Source organism: Ascidiella aspersa, chromosome 4 (genome assembly GCF_963924565.1).
Source record: "Ascidiella aspersa chromosome 4, kaAscAspe10.2, whole genome shotgun sequence".
Taxonomy (NCBI): Eukaryota; Metazoa; Chordata; class Ascidiacea; order Phlebobranchia; family Ascidiidae; genus Ascidiella; species Ascidiella aspersa.
Window position 1 is genome coordinate 9,395,652 of NC_139450.1, and position 19,676 is coordinate 9,415,327.

The 19,676-nt window shown below is 42.5% G+C and overlaps 1 protein-coding gene across 2 annotated transcripts in view; it reads left to right on the forward strand.

Annotated features, from left to right (window-relative positions):
* The first annotated feature begins 2,302 nt into the window (after positions 1-2,302).
* LOC146147061 (fibronectin type-III domain-containing protein 3A-like) overlaps positions 2,303-19,676 on the forward strand; it is a 47,939-nt gene continuing 30,565 nt past the window's right edge. Inside the window, exons 1-9 of one of the 2 annotated variants that reach the window (XM_083386996.1) lie at positions 2,303-2,539; positions 7,789-7,864; positions 8,262-8,509; positions 8,930-9,011; positions 10,243-10,794; positions 11,184-11,239; positions 11,762-11,934; positions 13,856-13,915; positions 15,201-15,339. In XM_083386996.1, coding sequence (XP_083243122.1) covers positions 2,354-2,539; positions 7,789-7,864; positions 8,262-8,509; positions 8,930-9,011; positions 10,243-10,794; positions 11,184-11,239; positions 11,762-11,934; positions 13,856-13,915; positions 15,201-15,339 — 1,572 coding nt within the window. In that variant the 5' untranslated portion in view covers positions 2,303-2,353. Of the gene's footprint in view, positions 2,540-7,076; positions 7,588-7,788; positions 7,865-8,261; positions 8,510-8,929; positions 9,012-10,242; positions 10,795-11,183; positions 11,240-11,761; positions 11,935-13,855; positions 13,916-15,200; positions 15,340-19,676 lie in introns of those variants that run through there. The other variant, XM_083386997.1, reaches the window with a different exon arrangement.

Consider the following 19,676-nt stretch of genomic DNA (forward strand, 5'->3'; position numbering starts at 1 on the left):
GAAGAAATAAGCTTGCAAGCGTCCGTAAGAGGCAAGATATTATTACTTATATTCTATTTGGTAAGAGCTGCGTTTTAGAATTTTTTCAGTGATGGTTAAAGAAAGAGAGTATTTTCAATCTTTTTTAAGCAGAATTAATTTTCTACGGTTACGGCATTGGAAGCAAAACTTTTGAGTTAACAGGTTATCATAAATTTTTCGTAGTGGGCAGTCGACCAATTTGTGGAACATTGGGAAACTTTACCACAATTTGTTCTACTAGGTGGCGCTTTTCGCGGAAAGTTCCTTGGAATTCCGCGCAGTACGTGGGACTCCATGGGTTGTTGACGAAATGTAATTGCAGTTGAAATCTGCGTTGCTAGTGCTGGTGCTTGCATCACGTTGTGTACGGCATGGGGTCTAGTGTACATTATATAGGTCCAAAAAGCTGCGACCATCTGTAAATAAGTGATAGAAAGTGTGTAAACGGATATTACTGTGTTTCTAGCAGCATTACGAGTGGTTGGTTGTTTTGTCGTCAGTATACCTGATTAAATATGATTTGTGGTTTTGATTGTGTAATGTACGATGCAAGTTAACAAACACTTAGTGTTTAAGTGTGGGTGGGTCAACTATTATTATGTTTGTTATTTAATATTATTACTTGACGTACCCAAACGCTAACCCGCACCCTAACCCAAATAATGTTTGTTGTGGTAGGATTCTAGACCAGCGCCAACACTTGCCTAGATTATAATAAGTTAACTACATATGCTGGTCCTTTCGACATAATATTACAGCCGAGTTGCTGATAACTACCAAGTAGAAATATTTAAACCAAGGAGTTAATGACTGAAGTCTATGGAATGTTTGCTCATTTAGGATGATTTATTCGATGTGATGACTTCATCGTAGTCAAGGTTTAAAGTAGGGTTCCTCTCCGGGAATGTTTTGACGGGAAATTCCCGGGATTTCCCGCGAATTAACAATCCCGAATCCCAGGAAATTTTTTTTATAATCCCGGGTATTCGGCAACCTAGCAAAACTTAAAAAATATTGCCGTTTTTGACTAATATGAAGAAAAAAAATAGTACCCACCATGTTAACGTCGTTGCCTGAGTTGTTTTATTTGCGCTTTCCAGCGTAAAAACCTAATTAAATTTATTTTAACAAAAAAAATGCGTCACAAATAAGGGTCCTGACTCCTATTAGAGAAGGTCTGGCGCTCCTTCAGTTATGAACGTATAAATTAATAAAAAAAAACGGTCTTTAAATACTGCATACCACAACGCAAATTATTTGGGTTAGAATGCGGGTTAGCGTTTGGGTGAGGGTGGGTCAAGCGGTGTTATTAATAATATATAAACATAATAATATTTGACCCACGAAAGAAAGAACGCCCATAAATGAGCTTAATTAAATGTTTGAAGCTAAAATAAAAAAAAATATCAACCTCAAAATGACGTGATTTTATGTATAATTTTTTCGTCGGGATCCCGGGATTCCCGGGAAGTTTCATTTTTCAATCCCGTTTCCTGGGAGTGAAAAAATCCGGGAAAAAGAGGAACCCTAGTTTAAAGACTTAACATTCCAAAACCATTACTTGTAAAAACTATACTTTTGCTGTGTTCATTGAACATTAAGCTACTAGTAGGTTTACTAAATTAGTTTGTGATTAATGTTGTGTAAGTTACTTTATGGTTGTTTAGACTATAAGTTCCAAAAAAAAAACTTAACAGGAACTGAATTACATGGGGACTACCGGTACATGATAAACATTTTGTTTCAAATTGTTCCAAATGAAAACTGTTTTTGACTGAGTTAAAAAAAGGAAAATGTTTTCACAAGAATGTAAATCTGTTTGGTCTGCTCTTGTTACCTATTTATCAAACACCATTTTGCTGGATCTTATAAACATTTCATGTTCAAAGTGACATGCTGAGTTGTTTATCACTTTTTGTTCTTTAAACTAGGCCTTACCAAACTTATACATTATAAAACATCAATTTAACCCGAAGTGCAACTCTGCATAGAAGTATTTTTTTTGACTTTGGTATACAAATATTAAAATTATTGAAAACTCTAGGTTAACATTACCTGAAAAATGTGTTTTGAATAGATATTGTAAAATGTTTTCTTTATCATTGTTTAACTTTAAGTTTCCTGGAAAACTTTTCAAATTTAAGACAGGTTACTTTTAAAAAAATCTGTGGTTTAAAGCATATTTCAATTGTGATTTAAACTTTCTACTACTTATTCTAATTTTTTAAACCAATAACAGAATTTATATTCAAATTTATGTTTTATAATAAGTTATTAGTGGGACTTGCACTTTGCAAACATTAGGGAACTAGAATACTGTTTCATGTTTTAAATGTTTGAAAGCCCACAGTGGCATAATACATGCTCGTCATTCAAAATGCCTGTTCCAACCATGGATAATACAAACAACCTGATTTCGCGGATGTCACCTGCGCTGGATAATAATCATCATCATAATCCAGAAATGCTTTGTGCCTCAATTGAAAGATTTTCAGCACGCCATGAACCTTACGCAGAGGTAAATTTTTATGTTAATGGCATGACATATTTACTTTTAAGTTTTATTAGGTTTTAAAAGCGACTTTAAATACTGGTACGAATTCTTCCCCACAATTGCAATCCTTGTTAAAATTCAACAAACCAAATAATTGTCTTTGCAGATAGGAAAAATAGTTAAAAAAATTTGTTTTTATATTTTGCCTTAATTTGTGGAGATAATTTTAGAACATGTAACACTAATATATTTTACCACTAAAACTGTATTACCTATTTTATTTAAATAGCATTGTTTATAAATATATTTATCTATATGCATAGTTAACACTGTTGTGCAAAAGTAGGTCATGGACTTCTTATCCAGGAAAAACAACTATCAATATGTGTATATCACTAACCTTTTATGCCTTAGTACTAAGTTCAATACAAAGGACAAGGACCAGCTGGATGATATTGTTTTAGCCATGCAAGTCGGTTTTGAGGAGGTCATGCCTTCTATTCTTCGTAATAAATGGTTTTCTGTGGTTGACTTAGACTGATGTCATTACTTTTTTGTAAAAAAATATGGTGTTATCTGTTAATTCCCACTTTTGCAGTATTGTAGATATTTTGTATATTGTTAGGTACTCATCCTTCATAATTTAAATAATTTATCAAAATGTGATAAACTGCAGGGGAGTTCAACCGCCTGTCTGGGCTAAGCAGTGTGTCAGTTGCTAGCATAAAACCAACAGACTAGTCGTTACTTTAAAGGCGAGAGAGAAAGAGAAATGGGGAGAGAGTGCACAGTCAAGTGCATATCGCTTCCATAACATGTTGCCGTTGGTAACTAGCGATGGATATATAAGTGGTGCGCCTTGTAAAGCAAGCAGGCGTCGATAGATAGCCAGGCCTTTTCCCAGAGCCTGGCATTTCGCACCCAATGATAGCTCGGTTTCCGGCGCTGTCCCAGGCATTTTGCCGGGCTGCGCTTGACACGCCGTAGCGGCTCCAGCGGTTAACCGTGCAGATTGGGTGAAGCTTTAACGAACCAAGAAAGTGCAGCTACAGCGGCATCAGCAGCAGCAGCAACAGCAAAAAACGCTTCGCATTTCGTTCGGCCTTGTTAGTTCTGAATCGCATTCAAGCGTGAGGGTGGCCGCTGCCGAAATCTAACGTATGGCTGGTGGCGCCGTTGTACGTGCGCGACTGGGCGTGCTATTCACCGGCTTCGCTGTCTAACTGCAAGCACCCGTCTGTAGTTTCAGTGCAGTCGACAAAAAAAAAGAATTCCTAGGCACGCGCATTTTGATTGCTGCAAACCGTCCATATTGCCGCACCGTTAAACAATGAACAGCAGAGGTTTACTGGGACAGGCAAAAGTAAGCTGGGACATGACAAAACAAACATGCGGGTTTAAATACACAAAAAAGTTTACGCAACTTTATCGTCGTCGTCGTGTGGTCTCGCGGCTTTTCAAGAGCGACATTTAACTGAGTGCGGAATTTCTTGCGTGTCGGTTCCTTTGGAGAAGTGAAGACGCCTTTGTGTTCAGGTCAGACGAGTGTGAGGTCGATTTTAGAGACGCTAGACAAGTATCATTCCGCCCTGAAATCTAAGAAAAGAATAAGTTACTCTGTGCGCTGCAAATTTAGGGTCGCCTCAGGCGCGGAGCTAATGGTGCCGATTTCTTTGGCATTTTGCAGTCGCGTGCCAATTTCTGTTTCGTCTATAGTTTTGTGCAATAACGCCCAGTCGATACATGCCAGTTTAGGAGGTCAATCGGTTGCCTACGGCCTTTCGACGAAGTCTCTGTCTAAATTGGGAGGCAGGCGAATCGGACGAAATATTTAAAAATAAGACCAGTTAGAAAAATGTTCAGCATACTTTTTAGGTGTGTTGTATGTAAATATTTTCGAGGAACCAGTGTAGCTGAGTAGGCTTAAGCTGCCGTATTTATTTCTAATAAATTCTTTTATGAATCAATGTCGTGTTTTTTCTAGAACTTTTACAATATGTAAAGAGCAAAATCAGTCGAGAATTAAGCTGCATATCACGGTATTTATACCAATTATCGCATTTCTGTGGCTTAGTGTCAATGGTTTCCATAGCCCGGCCTCTATGAGTGTTTACAGCGCGGCGTCGCAACTTATTTATACCGCTCAGTTCGCGCTCCGTAAAAAATAACCTCCTCTCATGTGACCGCCTATCACGACCAGCATTTGTGCGACCGGCCGAAAGCCTTGTGGGCAAAATTCTCCAATTTGCATTGGACGCGTAATTTGCCTCTGTCACGAATGCTCGCGCGACGCCTGGTCTTTTGGGGCCTGCCTACGTAGATGCGATGATGGCATTAATTGTAGGATTAAAACGCTTTCGCACCGTTGGCAAAGCCGCCTAATCGCCTCAATTGAAATCAAAATCAAATCTTATGTACATATTGCCAGCGTTGTGCAAAGCGGATGCGCTGATCAAAGCATGGTTCCTGTTGAGTTGCAGCGCTTAGAGCGAGGTTCCTCGCTGCTTTGACGCGAGCCGAATGACGGCTCGAGACGGTTTCGGCAACCGCCGTCGCAATTAAATCCGTGCTTTCGACGTGAGGCAAGTGCGCTCGGGAATTTTCCAAGTCGCGTTTTGCGGGGCAGCTGGTTTGACGTTCTTTGAGTTCACGGTTTTAGATGTTTTTCAGAGAGCGCGATACGTGCTGCTGTTGTGTAGTGGCGCTTTGCTGTCATATATATGCGAAGCTTAGAAGGACGACTTTCGAGGCTTTACAGCAGTGATTTCCAAAGTGCCTCGAGAGATTGTCAAGTGTGCCGCGAAACTTTTTGTAATTACGGAAAAGAGAGTATTTTGTATTACCAATAGGCATACACGCAAGCATTTTAGACCTAAATGCGCGCTATTCATTACAAATTAATAATTTTGAGACATTTACATATAGTTTGTCGTGTGATAAGAACGATTATAAAATTGCTCTATTGTTGATCTGGTTAAAGTGTGCCGCGAAATAGTTAAGATTTGTTTAGTGTGCCGCGAGCCCAAAAAGTTTGACAACCACTGTTTTACAGTTTTGTCTCTTTACAGAAAGAAAAATAATGCGGTCAGCTGTGCAAAATATAGTTACTGCAGAGACGGTAAACAACGTCTGCTGTTTATCAGTTCGCACAAGGCTCGGCGCGCCAGCAAATTTAAGTCGACCGCTTCGCCTAACTTAAACAAACGGCGGTCCTTCGCGTTTTCCCAGGCGAAAAAATGCCAGATGTATATCAGGCGAAAGGTTAGCGGCGGAGCGCGCATCGAAAGGTCCGCGATCGCTCAGAGCGCTGACGTGGCCTTCCCAGTCGGCCCGGCGTGACGTCATTTCGGCGCGCCGCTGCTGAACGAGCTGCTGGTGACTGGCAGTGCGCGCATGCCACGCTTGGTTGAAACTAGGCCGCAAGCGATTGCATCACGCACCAGAAGATAATCACTCGCTGCTAAATTGGCGCCTAAAATAGCGTTTAATGCCGTTTTTTAATGCATTCACTCGATATTAGTGCGTTGGCGTAGTGCGGCGGGCGCACAGGCCTTGCCGAAGCTTTCTGTTTCCTTTTATTGTTTTTTGTCGTCAAATCGACGAACGGGCCAGCGCTAGCGCCCAAACCGCTGTTTAGAACTTTTGACGCAACTGTTTCGGCGCCGTTTTTTCCATAAAACAGAATTAACTGCAAAAAGTTTAATTATATAACTTGCTGTTTGTTTTTTCCCCCGAAAGACACGAAATGGCGCGTTCATCGTAAAGAAAAAAATAGGGCCCACCACCAGTAAAGCCACAGACGATCGACATTAACTTTAGCAAAAAAAAACAGTATAAACACACTCGGATGATAAGCGCCTCTTGGCCAACTCGTCCTTTAAATCGCGAGACGCAATAGAAACGAATCAAAGGAAAACGGAGCCGCGTTGGTCTGGTTCGCCTGCGCCCTAGCCCAAGTTCCTGTTTATCTTGAAAGCTGTTACCGTGAAGCAAGCTTAGTGCTGTGGTGGCTGCAGGATGCGGGATGAAAAACCCAAAGGGACATACTCCAGGTTAGTTTGTAAACACGGCTACCCTTAAACGGCACCGGGCTGAATTTTCTAAGCCATTTTACGCTTTACATTGGGACGAATTTTCTACGAAAACCGGTATGAAAACAGCCGACTTCTTTTGAAGATGCCTTGAGAGCTTGTTCCTTTTTCTCGCCTTCTTGCTGCTCGGCGGGCGCAGCTTGTTTGATTCGAGTGTCTGAAACCCGGTGACAAACACCAGGCCGCGAGTTCGCAGAACGGTGAGAAAGCGAAACGCCACTAGGCGCCAATGCAAATTTGCCTTCCTTCCCTTGGGTGCGATGGGAAACGCCGGCAATGGTCTGTTTGTTATGGGAATTTGCAGAGCACTTGATACTTGGTTCTCGCCTTTTGACTGGCTTTGCCCTTCCAGTCGAAATCAACATCCGAGCCTAGCGTTAGTTCTTTGAAATAAGCGCCGTCAGCGAACCCAACACCGATTGCCTTAATCGTGTTATCGTAGGGGCTTTGTGTCGGAGCAAAACATGCAGACGGCACTTCGATCGGGCCACGGCGTTCTCTTTGTTTTTTGAGCTGACGAGCGGTTCTTGGGCGTGATTTAGTTTAAATGACGGCTAGATTGCAGCTCGGAAAACGTAGAGACACCGGAGACGACACCCGCAGCAATCAAAACACCGAAGGGTGCCATGTGCGTTTGATAAACGCCGGGCAGTCCGACTGCTAACCGGTGCCGCCGGTTTTTGAGCCGGTAATTTAATACCGAAGACGTCAGGTCTGGTTTGCATTGTAGCCTAACGCACTGCTTTGTTTTGTTTTTCTGTAGACGCTTAGATTCGATAGTGCACATTTATTGTTTACCTAAAACACGTAGAGATGTCTGGCAAATAGGCGCCCGGAATGGTATTTTTGCCGCAAGACGCCACTGCTTCGGCGCATAACATCGCGCTGGGCGATCAGTATTTTGACATAGGGAAGTTCAATCAGACGCCAGAGCACTTGCTACAGGGCTTTGATTGTTCGCTGCAAATGCAACCACCTCCGGTATGTTGCACAATTCTACAGTTTCTTGTGCCTTTTCGTTTTGATTGAATGAATTGCTTGTTGAGTGCTCCAATGCCAGCGGTAGCTTGCCACTCTTCCAAGTAGCATATAGGTCTACTGCTGGTATTTTTAACTGCAGAAAGGTTGCTGTTACAATTGCTTTCAATGATAACCGAAGACGTTTTTCCTTTTTGTGTACAGAACATGATTTTGGTTCAAGTGAACCCCGGGGAAACGTTTACGATACAGGATGATGCCACCTACAGAAGTATATCAGGTACATATATTTGGTTTAATCTACAGTGTTTTAAAATCGTTTTGTATATTTATACATGGTGGCTGCTCTATGCATTATATTATTAAATTGTTGATTTTTCTGAAAATGTATCTAAAAAATATTGCCGTATAGTACATAAAGGCTTAATGATTTGTTTTTAGCTAAAATTTTGTTGAATTAAGTGTTAATACATTTTGTGTTACCTACGAACTGTAAATATGTAGAATTTACAAGCTGTTTCTTTAATCTTAACAATAACCGTTAACAATTGGCCAAACCTGTAAACTGACAGCTATATTCTTTGTCCATCTATGGTTGTAATATTTTGTTCGTGGTCTATTCCAATTAATATATTGATGTATATGCTTCACTGGTATAGTAATATTGCATTTATCAGGACCTGCTCAAGTCCCTATGGTGTTACACAATGGCACCATACCACCAATCTTGGTGCCACCCGGCTACATTTCAAGAGTAATCGAAGAGAACGGAGTAAGGCGGGTGGTGGTGCTACCTAGTGGCAATCCCGCCCTGGATGGTCATCCGGGGTTTATTGGCACGCCGACGATCCAACCCCACCACTTTCCAGTGCATAGTTTCCACCCTTCGCAGTATATGCACCCCACATCAACTATATTTCCGCATGTGAGTGTTTTTATTTGTGCGGTATCTTTGCTCAATCCATATCAAGTGTCACATTGTCTCTTGTAAGCGTTGTTATTGTAATCAGAACTGTTATATTGGAAACAGGAAAACCAATACCCTGACTAAGCTTTGTGAAAGATTACTCATTCATAAATATGTGTCTGTCTTGTTGTGGTCTCTTTTTTGTCTCAGTTTTCAATTATATTACCTTCTAGTATCTACTGCTGTTTTTCACTGAAATCTTCCTATAATCAATTTATCCATAATATGTTCAAATATTAAGTATATGTATATATTGTCAATTTAGTTCCTTATATTTGTATATTTTAATCCTTGTTTATTTCTCTTTTACTGAGAGAAAAACAAGTCCATGTAGTTTTTTTCTTAAATTGTTAAAAAAATTGTTTGTTGTGTTTTAAGATGATCCACAACCATCCTGATGGCGGGGTCCAACTAATACCTCAGCACACTGCTCTCTATTTACCTGAAGAGGTTGCAACAGGTGAGAGCCGTGCACATTGCTCCCACAAGTTTACCTGTAGTACAAGCAGCAGTTTTAACCAGTTAATGATTAACCAACTGCTTAAAAGTTTTTTTTTTATGTTTCATTAAACAGTCAGGATAGCACCTGAAAGCAAAGGAGAACAATCAATTCCAGTGAGCAGGTCATTAGAAGTCTGGCCTGAACGCCTCGAGGGTTCTTCTCAAATCGAGGTTTATCAAGTAACCGATCAGCAACAGAACAAGATGGAGATGAACATTACAGATCAACAGCTAGCCAGCAGCTCATTGCAGCCAGTGCATTATTACTCGCCGGTTTTTGCCTGTTGCAAGAATTGTGTAGATGTCTTGCCAAGTGAGTCTAGTACCGACCAAAATATTCCAGAGGCGGCAAAAAGCAGATCGGTGGGACTGCAAGTGAACATGTACAAGGAGGCAGCGCCCAAGTGTATGTATTATTCAGAGCTAGTGCAAGCTGTGTATATGTTTTGCCATAGAAGGAAAATTAATGGCTTTTCCTTTGCAAGTTTTCAATTGAAGTGGCTAAGGTAACTCCGTGTAGAAAAAGGTTTAATGTAAACTGTGCATACATTGTTTCAGTACAGACAAAATATGATTAGTTGCAAGGGCCTAGTTGAATGTTGAATCTACAGCGGGCTGTGCTTAAACCAATTGAAAATGCCACTTGAATGGGTACCTACAGGCTCAGTGAAGCGACTAGTGTTTAGTATTTGTTACACGTGTGTGTTTGTGTCAATGCGCTGCCTTGTGATTTGACACAGCACTCATAGGCATTATGAGGGTTTCCTATGTAGCTGAAAGGTTAATTAGGCATGTGTTCGTTTCCAGTTCAGCGCACTGTTCTTGTGTGAATGTTTCTTTCAATAATTGATAGTTTATACCTAGTGAGTTTGACAAAGGCGGGCCTAGCCCTTTTTTGGTAGAATTAGTCCATACTTTATAAAAATTATTACCTATTTCTATGTTGTATTTAACCAAATGTCACAATTTGTTTAAAAAAAACGTTGTCGTTAATCATTTGCCCATAAATAGGCAAATATTGTTTTGCTGTAAACGTAATATTACTCTGTTAAATAGTTCATAACCGCGTCGTATTTTCCTTTAACGTCAAATAAAATAACAGAGAAAATTAAAAAAACGTAAAATTGTGCTGTAAATAAAACAAACGATTCGCCCTGCCCAAGTAACACGGATCGTCTCGCCTTGCACAGATCCGTCCGACAACTCGGTAAGCTCGTCGGAGGACAGTTCACATTCCACAGGCGCTGCCGGCAGCCCTGCCATGCACCCCTCTGGCTCCCCACAGGCCAAGAGCCACACCCAGGAGCGTCTTCAGAAGAAGCTGCACAAGCGACAGCAGCAGCAGCAAAAACAGTCGGACGCCAGCAGCCACGAACCCTCGTCGGTTACGTCATCGCCCTCGTCATCTTCTTCCTTTGTGTCGTCACAAAGCCCGAGCCCTGACCCGCAGGCACTGTCGTTTGTCACCAACGGCCACCTCCCACTCAATCCCCATCAACAGCAGCAGCAACAAGTGGGAGGCAAGTCGCCGCTTAACCTGAGTCCCGAGCACTTTGTGCCGCATTACGTCGGCGCCGGTGGCGTCAACTTCGCCAACGTGCACGCAAGGCCCGTGTTTCCCAACTTCGCCTTACCGCAAGGCGTCATTCCGATGCCCATGCCGCACAGGAACAACAATTCCGAAGAGCCCGCCTTCGAGCCGCCCCTGGTCGCCAAAGAAGGAAATGTCGGCGCTGTTGTAGGTGGGTAGCCTAGCCATTGCCGGTCGATAGCCCGGCGTTTATGTGATTTTAGCCCTCAGCGTCCGTGCACTGCAATAGGCCGCCACTTAGAGGGGATTAGACCAGGTCCGAGCCGCGGGGAAACCGCTGTCTTGTCTGAATTCCAGACGTTTCGCTTTTCAAACAAAAGGGTTCTCGCCCGGAGTGCCAGTTGAAAACTGGAGACCGACTTTAAAGCTCTCCCGACAGCCGTGTGTAATGGCAAGCGTCGCTTTGTTTTCTTTTGCGCCCCGGAGTAGTGAAATTCGCACCCTTGGCAATGACTACCCGTCTCTCTCTGCAGATGCGTGTGGCCGCTTTGTGTTTTTTGTCTTGATCGCTAACCTGTCATCAACTTTTTGCCTCCACAGAAACCCCGCTTTTCTCCACCCTGGCCGAACTGCTGGACTCGGTCGCAAAGCCAGAGGTAAATTAACTTTATTAATGATTAGGACTAAAACTGTTGTATTTATGTTTCGTGAGGTGCAAAAACGACGAGGAATTTTGTTTGTCCCTAGTATATGTTTGTTTGGATTTTTCATTCAAAAAAAAAAATTCGTCATACAAACTAATAATTATGCGTTCTTAAAGTTACGAGCAAATATTGGCTAAAATTTATTGCAACGAATGAAGGATAAAGTACCTTGAACATTCATTTGTGAAAAACCAATGCATGGCAATTAAAAAAAACGAGCGTATAAATACAAGAGGAGGCCATCCACTTTTTGCGTACCCCTTGGTTACGCCTATGCTTTCGACCAATGCATACCAATCCTTCCATACTATCCACACGCGTTTAAGAGCACAGAATCCCTTCGATTTCCTCGCTTTTATTCATCCTTTGTAAACCGCGCTTCGCCGCTCGTCAGTCCACATTGGCGAGCGGCTTAAAGGCTCTCGTCGTCGGTCAGCAAAAAATCTTTGACCTTTGTGTCGGCTTCCCGCGCAGGTTCGCGACCTCCAGCCACGCCGAGCCCACGTGACCTGGCCAGCTGTGCCGCTTCAAAGGGCCACCGACGAGCTAAGGGCGATCGTCGAAGCGAGCAGCAACGCGCCGCTTTCCTTCGAGCTGCAGCTTTCCCATAGAAAGCGCGACTCGGGCAAGTTCCACGTCGTTTACAGGTGGGACCACGCCGAGTGCTTTTTTGCGTTTCACCGCCGCCTTATTCGGGCATGAGCCGTTTCTTGCGCTCGTTACTTAGACGCACTGTTCTATGAAAAAGGTCAAGCGTTGGTCGAAAACCACGCGCGTTAGCTAATGAATTGATGGAAAGCAGTATTTTTTTAGGACCTTCCAAATTAGGAGTCTGCTTGTAACCGCAGGGTTGCTTCTAAGGCTTAAAATATTTAATTGTCTTTGGGTATATTTGCATTTATTTCATAGAAAAAAGTGTGGGAAGTGATAACCGTGCACAACTGTGCTATTTTCGTTGCTTTTATGTAAAACAGGCCATACAATTCGAGTTACTCAGTGGCCCGTGGATTAACTTTAATAATATATTTGGCATTTATCGATCACCTAAATGCCATCATTTTTATAACGGTTTTCATTTTCTTTCCTTTATTAACGAAGTATCAATCAAATAACACACGAAAAGGCTGTCATTGCAGATTCAACACCTTGTATAATTTTCGATAAACCCGGTTAATATAATTTAACCCGATTGTATAATTTCCGAAAAACCCGGTACCCAGTCAACGTTGTACCAAACAAGTTGCGTACGCATGACAGAGTAGAGCGCCGAGGTCAGGCGAACGAAACAATTCAAAGCATGCGTCTTGACCAGAGCGCCTCGTGACCTCTTTAAACACACGCAGGGCATGCGACAGCACACAATGGCCTTTGCGAAAATGTGAATTGGTTTAGCGGCACCTGCTACGGGGAACAACATTCGAGATCGCGCCACAGGTCCAGAGGCCTTTTGTCGCAGTACGTGCGACTCGTTTGCTTACAGGAGCGCCGCGATTCAATTGGCTTTTAATTGATCTTATAAATAATTGACGCAAATCGGTATCGCTCATGTTTCGCCTACCCCGGCTTGCCGTTTGCAAATCTGAAATAGCCAATCGATGCGGCGTCGAGCGCAAAATACATATAGAGCCCGTTTTAAAGTTGTTACACGCGCCAAGCGTTTTCCTGTGCTGGCAATTGGGCAGCAGTGTTTGCGGGAGGGAGCTGGCAAAAAGTTCAACACAAACCCCGAGTGATTTTTCCTTGTCGATAACATGACCTTTTTTATCGCTTGGCGGAAGGCCGAATGCGAGATACGGTGACAGCATTGAAAACAAGATATCAGTAAAATTAAACTGAATATTGCGTTAAAGGGGTAAGCCACAATCAGTTCGGGATACGCCAATGTACACGCCTCAACCGTTGGTAGAATGGGCGAAAATGTTTGCTGGCAAACACCAGGACGTGTTCTACCATTTAATTTTCTTTTCCCACATCATAACACGTACGCGCCCTTGTTCCAGACAAATGAGAAAATCTGACAGTTATTAAACGGCAAAGTTTAGGTTTATGGCCTTTTGTAATGTAAAGATATGTTCCAAATGCCTTGACTGCAATCGCACCAGTTACGAAGGAAAGATGCCTCTTCGTGGTCGTTTTGACCCACAGCCAAAATAAACTAAGGCCCCCCGAAGCTGCGTAACGTTCAGCTCAAAAATATTAAAACACATACATACCGGTGACGCTCTTTTAGTTACCTTGTGAGCGTCAGCTGATCGTCGTACCTTTATTACCCAAAGGAAATTACCAGTAGCAAGGCGTTGTCGCTTTTCCACGCATATGACGCAATTGCCTATGTCGCGAATACGCGAATTACTCCATTGTTGCTCTCGATCTAGTATGGACGACCTATATAAAACAGTGCGCCTATTTTGGAGGGGGTCGGTGCACTCGTTAGGCGCTGCCTTTGATTGGTCACCTACGTCAGTGGTGGCGTAGAACGGCGCCTATATATAGTTTACCAGTGGAAGTCACACGCTTGCTTCAGTGACTAAGCTATATTGTTATCGCGTCTATTTGTGTTTATTGCAGCGGCACCGAAAGATACCACGAGCTCTGCGACCTACGCCCCGGATCGGAGTACCACGTCAGGTAAGGATTTTCCTCTTATATTATTAAGTGCGATTTTTGATCGCTCCCCGATACGGCTTGCCTGAATTTATTATACACCCTACTCGCGTGCTATGAAGGCTGTTTTCGTTTTGGGACCCAACTTGGAATTATTATGTATTGTATCTTTTTTTAGTTGTAAGTTTCCATTGTTTAAGTTATTTTAAAACCATTGGTTTTCAGTCTACTGTAAAACGTTCCAGAAAGTTAACTAATTGCAAACAAAAAAAAACATCGAAAAATGTCTTTTAAACACGGCGAGTCCAACCAGTCATAACATGTTGCCATAGTACTTCTAAAACCTATTTAGACCTCGAAATTAATAATGTGTTATAAAGCTTCTACGTTAACAGAGAACGGACACAGACCGTTGTGTTCGTTTGTCAAGATATGTTATTGAAAACCCAATTACAAAGTAATTTCTGGCTAATTTACTTATTTTATCCAGTTTTTTGGAAGTGATAGTACAAAGTAAAACAACACCTGTTCGTTTGTCAAATTTCAAATTGGACTTAAAAACTGGCCAAGGCAGACGTTTTCCATATTATAATTATACTGTTTAGGCCTCGAAATAAATATTGTGTTAAAAAGCTGTCCTGTCAAACGAGAAGAGGTACAGTCGCTTGTCAAAATACCCTGTTTCAAATCGGCCTTAAAAACTAGCCAAGTCCGACGCTTTGATATACAGCGCACTATAAAGGGCTCCGCAGCACGCGTAGAGCGAACAATGCGTACGCGAAATGTCGACGTGGAAGCGGACAGGATTGGCGCGCAGATCGCTTCGTTTCCGTGCCGTACGCGGCCTCATACAATCTGCGCGCCCTTTGCTGGCAATCTGAGCAACAGTTTCGCGGAATCATCGGCCGTTTGACAAGGCATTAGCAGCACGCGCGCAGGCAAATGTGCTATACGCCGACTGTGTTAGGTAGAATTGTTAATCGGTTGAACACAAGACGTTTCGCAGTATTTATGAGGCGAGTCGGCCACTCTCCCTCTGCAAAACCTGTCAAAATGTATTTTATTCAATTAGAGACCAATTCACATAAACCATGTGTCCTATCAGACAAGACGCTCACATTGTGTGTGTGTTTGTATGCATATGCCAGATTGAACGACTAACTCAAAGCAGCCGGCTTCATTTTTTGCCATCCTTTCCTACCGTTTGATATCACTGCTTTCAAAGCACCTACTAATTCAGGCAACGTTTGAAAACTGGCCTATTTGAGCCAGCTATACGTTAACTGCATACTCCTTTATACGTACACAGGGTCTTGGCCTGCTGCAGCCAACACAGAGGAAGCCAGTCGGAGACCTGCACGTTCCTTACGCTCAGCAGCGAACCCGACGCCCCGCCGCCCCCCAAAGTTACAAACCGCACCAAGAATTCCCTTGTCCTCAAATGGACGGTGAGTGTAGTGATTGCACCCCGCCGCCTTTTCATATTTCTCGTTTTTCTCCCCGCCTCGCTGCCTGTCAGTGGCTTTTGCACCTTCTGATCTTGTTGTCCTAATTGCGTTTTACGCTTCGGATGGCCGTTCGCGCCGCGAAAAGGGCTTTTTTGTGACATATGCGCTGCGGAGGTGTGCTCTCGGCCATTGTAAAACCTCCAGACGCTTTTGAGTTTCAGTCGCAAAAACAGAGAAAATCAAATTAAATCACCAAACATATGGTAAGACGCGTGCAAGTCAACTGGTTTCCAACCAGGATGCCAAGAGCTATTTCGAATTCTTTAAGACTCACATTTTCTGCTCCTCTAGTATTCCTATTGTTACAATAGTTGTTGTGCGTTAAAATGGTATATATATATCGTTATAAACAATATGTACAGTTGATAAAGATGGTTTAAATTTCGTTTAATGTGTGAAACTAGTGAAATGCAAGTAATGGGTCCTAATCCATGTATGTTATGTTTTGCGCACCGTAAGCCAAGCAGGTTAGGAACTACCAAGTTAGCTTTTGAAAATTGAAGTATTCAGTTATACCTGGCAATCGACGTTTAAAACTGTGTTTACACCCTTATTAGGAAATGGAAAGTTTGTCTAATTTCGTAGCATGGACTTTAAACTCGTGGTGGTATTCAACCTTGCGAGATTCAATAGCATTCCGATTATATGTGCTGCAGTTATATGTAGTCTGGACCCTACTCACCCCAACCCCTTACCAACGAACTTAGCGCACAATACCCGAGTCTTTGGCCGACCTCAGTGCATCGCAATTTTCAACGGCGCTTGTATGACAGGCGAGCGTACTTCCTCAGGCCTCCAGCACCGAATATGTAGCCCGAACTGCGCGCCAGCCTGCTGAGTGCTGACGTAGTTGCCTGTTCTTTTTCCGTTCGCCCGCATTGTGAATACGCAAAGTGCTTGGTCGTTTTCGACTGGCCAAACGATGATGAATTGAACCCGTGCTGATATCTCAAAAGACATATGCACTCGGATGGTGAATTCTGGCATTTAGGGGCAAGTAGTGTCGTCTGCATTAGATTGCCAATTAGCCCTGAGCAGTATGCATCATGCATCAATTGCGATATGAGTAAATACTAATATATGCCTGACGTTTTCTTCTCTGTTCAGTTGTTTGGCTTTAAAATTATCTTTTTTTGTTTTCATTCAATGTTGCCACATAGTCTTTGAATCTAGGTCTTTGAATTGTTTAACGTATTAAAAATAAAAAGTCTTTGGAAAACCATATGTTGTAAAAAAATGTTGAATTTGTTTTGAATACTAGCTTAAATTTTGTGTTTGAGTGTCAATGTAAAACCAATTTTTTAATATTTGCTATTCCGTTAACCATGGCATTTTATTTGTTTTGTTTTCGACTTCCCAAGCGATTCAATTTATAGGTCGAAAGCTACAAATTTTCTTTGAAAGGCTTTTGAATTTTTATTCATAACGGTGTTTGGCAAGTGGCAACCCTGTTAAGCTGTATTGCTTTTAAATCAAGAATGTAAATTCCCTTTAAACAATAATGTCAATGACCTTACCGCATCTTGGACGCGTTGTTGTCTTAACCCCAGGAACGGGAACTGCGTATTCGGCGAGACGATCTATATTGACGCGCGGTGCTCGGGGTCTTTAGGTAAATATTCCCCAAAGCTTGAGTTATCGGTTGGCCGCAATTTTCGGCAAATATTTGACCTAGCATCAAATAGCGGATGTTGACCTTGTGGTTGCGACGCTTATACACAAATCGGCAATATTTACGTTGTTTTTGACTGATGGTGGGCAAGTTAAGCTGTTTCGTGCCTTTGTGTAAGGTTGAAAAGGTAGCCAGCGCGATATGTCATTTGCTCTCTTCGACTGCAAAAGTGCAACATATGTAAAACAAATCATGTGTATAAAACTTTATGGCAAAAACTTTATTCGCTAACATTTTCAAGAAATTTCCACACAACGCATAGTAACAGTCTGTGTTCCAAAAATGCCGATTTTACAAATTACGTTGTTTCGAGAAAAAAACTTGCAATGTAAGCGAATTTGACCAAACCACCTCACAACCCTTCGCAATGTCCGGTAAATGTGAGTGGGAGCGCTGAAATAATAATTTCATCACAGATTTGTGGATTACTTCTTCAGGTTTGGGTATTGGATTAGGATTTTTGTATGGTTAAGGCCGCGGTGACAAGGCCGCGGTCCACTAAAAATCAGCTCATTTATAAAAGCGATTCCGTAAAAGCAATCGCCATTTCAACTTTCTCAGCTCTGTTTGTCTAATCTCGGCGAAAAGGATCGCTACCCGGACATTCCGAACTATTTGCCGTCCACTTCAACTTCGAGAACCACTTTGCTGCTGGCGCGTTTGCACAGACGAGGATACAGTGCGTAAAATCCATGAAGACGACGAGTCCATAATAATATAACGTTTTCAGCCTTGGTCGAATTTTTTTGCAAAGGGACCCAAAAAAATATTCTTGATAGACCCGTTTTTCAGCGTTCAGACGTATTTGGCCAATTACCATCTCGTTTTTAGTAGAATTGCGTCTTAGACAGAACGGCACCATTTGACCCCTTCAAATATAAGTTAACTCTCGGTTCACTGTTAAGTTACTTTATGTCGGCTCTGTTGAAACGGTATTTACGCCCATGCTTCATAATTGTGGTTCGCGGGACCCTTCGGACTACGTAAACTAGTTTCAAGAGGCTGAAAAAGAGAAATTTTTGGCCTAAAAAGTTAGAACCCCAAGAAGATATTGACTGAAACGAAGCAAGTGTATCCATCTTATTAACTTTCCCTATATAGCTTCTCTGAATCACTCAAATATCACAAGGGGTCCATTTTTATAGGTTTGGAAAGCACTGTTTTAGGCCCTCTGTCATCGCAATCCAACTGGGTTTAAAATGTTCGGCCGGTTAACATCGTCAATTTCAAGTCCAATACAAGCTTACTATGCAATATAGTTATAGTGTGTAGAGCTGATCACACTGGGCAGCCGGACACAGATAAATGATACGAATGGAATTGTCCGTTGGCTGCAGTTTTTCGCGTCTTTAGCCCAACATATGCTTCGAAAAACACATTAAGCACGTAGACCTCAGTCTGCGCAACAAAACTCAGACACCGGTCGCCCGTGCTTGTCGCTGTTGTTACAACTTGCGCCCGCCAAAAGGTTGTCGAACATCAACACAGTGGCTCTGGCGGCTTGATTGGAATCGGCTGCTGCCGCTGTAAGGTGTCACGCGACCGCCGTTCGCGGCAGGAAGTGAGCATTGGAGCACAACTACTTCCTCGATCGCGCGTCCACTTGCGTCACACCCGCATCCCCTTCTTTCCCTTTCGCCGCCAAATAATCAGCAGTAGCTCAGAAGTGCCGACAAACAAGTCCGTTTGCATCCATCCCTAAGCGCGCGCGGATCTCTACCGCTGCGTCCGGATGTGGCCTGTGCGTTTTATGGCTAAGAACTGCGTGAACATACCAACGAAATCGAACAGACGAAGAGCCAAGGTGATTTGGCGAAAGGTCGTGTTGTACACCTAGTTATGTAGACAATTACACGTGCTTCAAAATGAACTGGCCCTTACTTAAAACCCAAGTTACCTATTCGAAGCGGTTTTGTCAGAGAAAACGATATCGTCCATGAATTCTGACGAATACGCAACCGTACTTTTGCATTGTGCTTTGTGTTCCGTTTGAACGGTCAACGGGCAGAAACTATTGACTAAAACGCAAGTACACAACATGCAACCCACGAGCCGCATGCGACCTGAGCAACTCTTTTAATGCCATCTGTTAACATTTTTGTTTCACTATTAGAATGAAACCGGATTTGCTTTGTTGTAATGCGCGATCTCAACAAATACGCGATGTCTGTTTCATGAAAGTTAATTTAGTCACAGGAGAGGGTTTCATTTTTACTGTTTTATAAACACGGTATGTGGAGCTGAGGTTAATGTTATGATGCTGCCTGCAAATTGCGGCCGATGTGCTATTTTAACAATAAGTGTAAAAAAAATAAATGAAATGGTTTTACAAAGATTTATACCGCCGGTGTTTTAATTCTCCGTTCGAGTAATGTTGTAACTTGACATATGGTTGGAAGGCCTTAACAAACAAGTCAAAATAGTCGCAGAAGCACGGTGAAAATTGGGGTCTGTGCCATATTCGTGGTGGCCAGAATAACGTCAGATATACATATCCCTCAAGAATTCCTTTTCCGCCTTCGTTCCAAACATTACGCCTTGTATTATAAGCACGGCGGGTGGCGGTAACGCGATAGCCGCCCACTAGCCTGCGCGTATGTTGTCA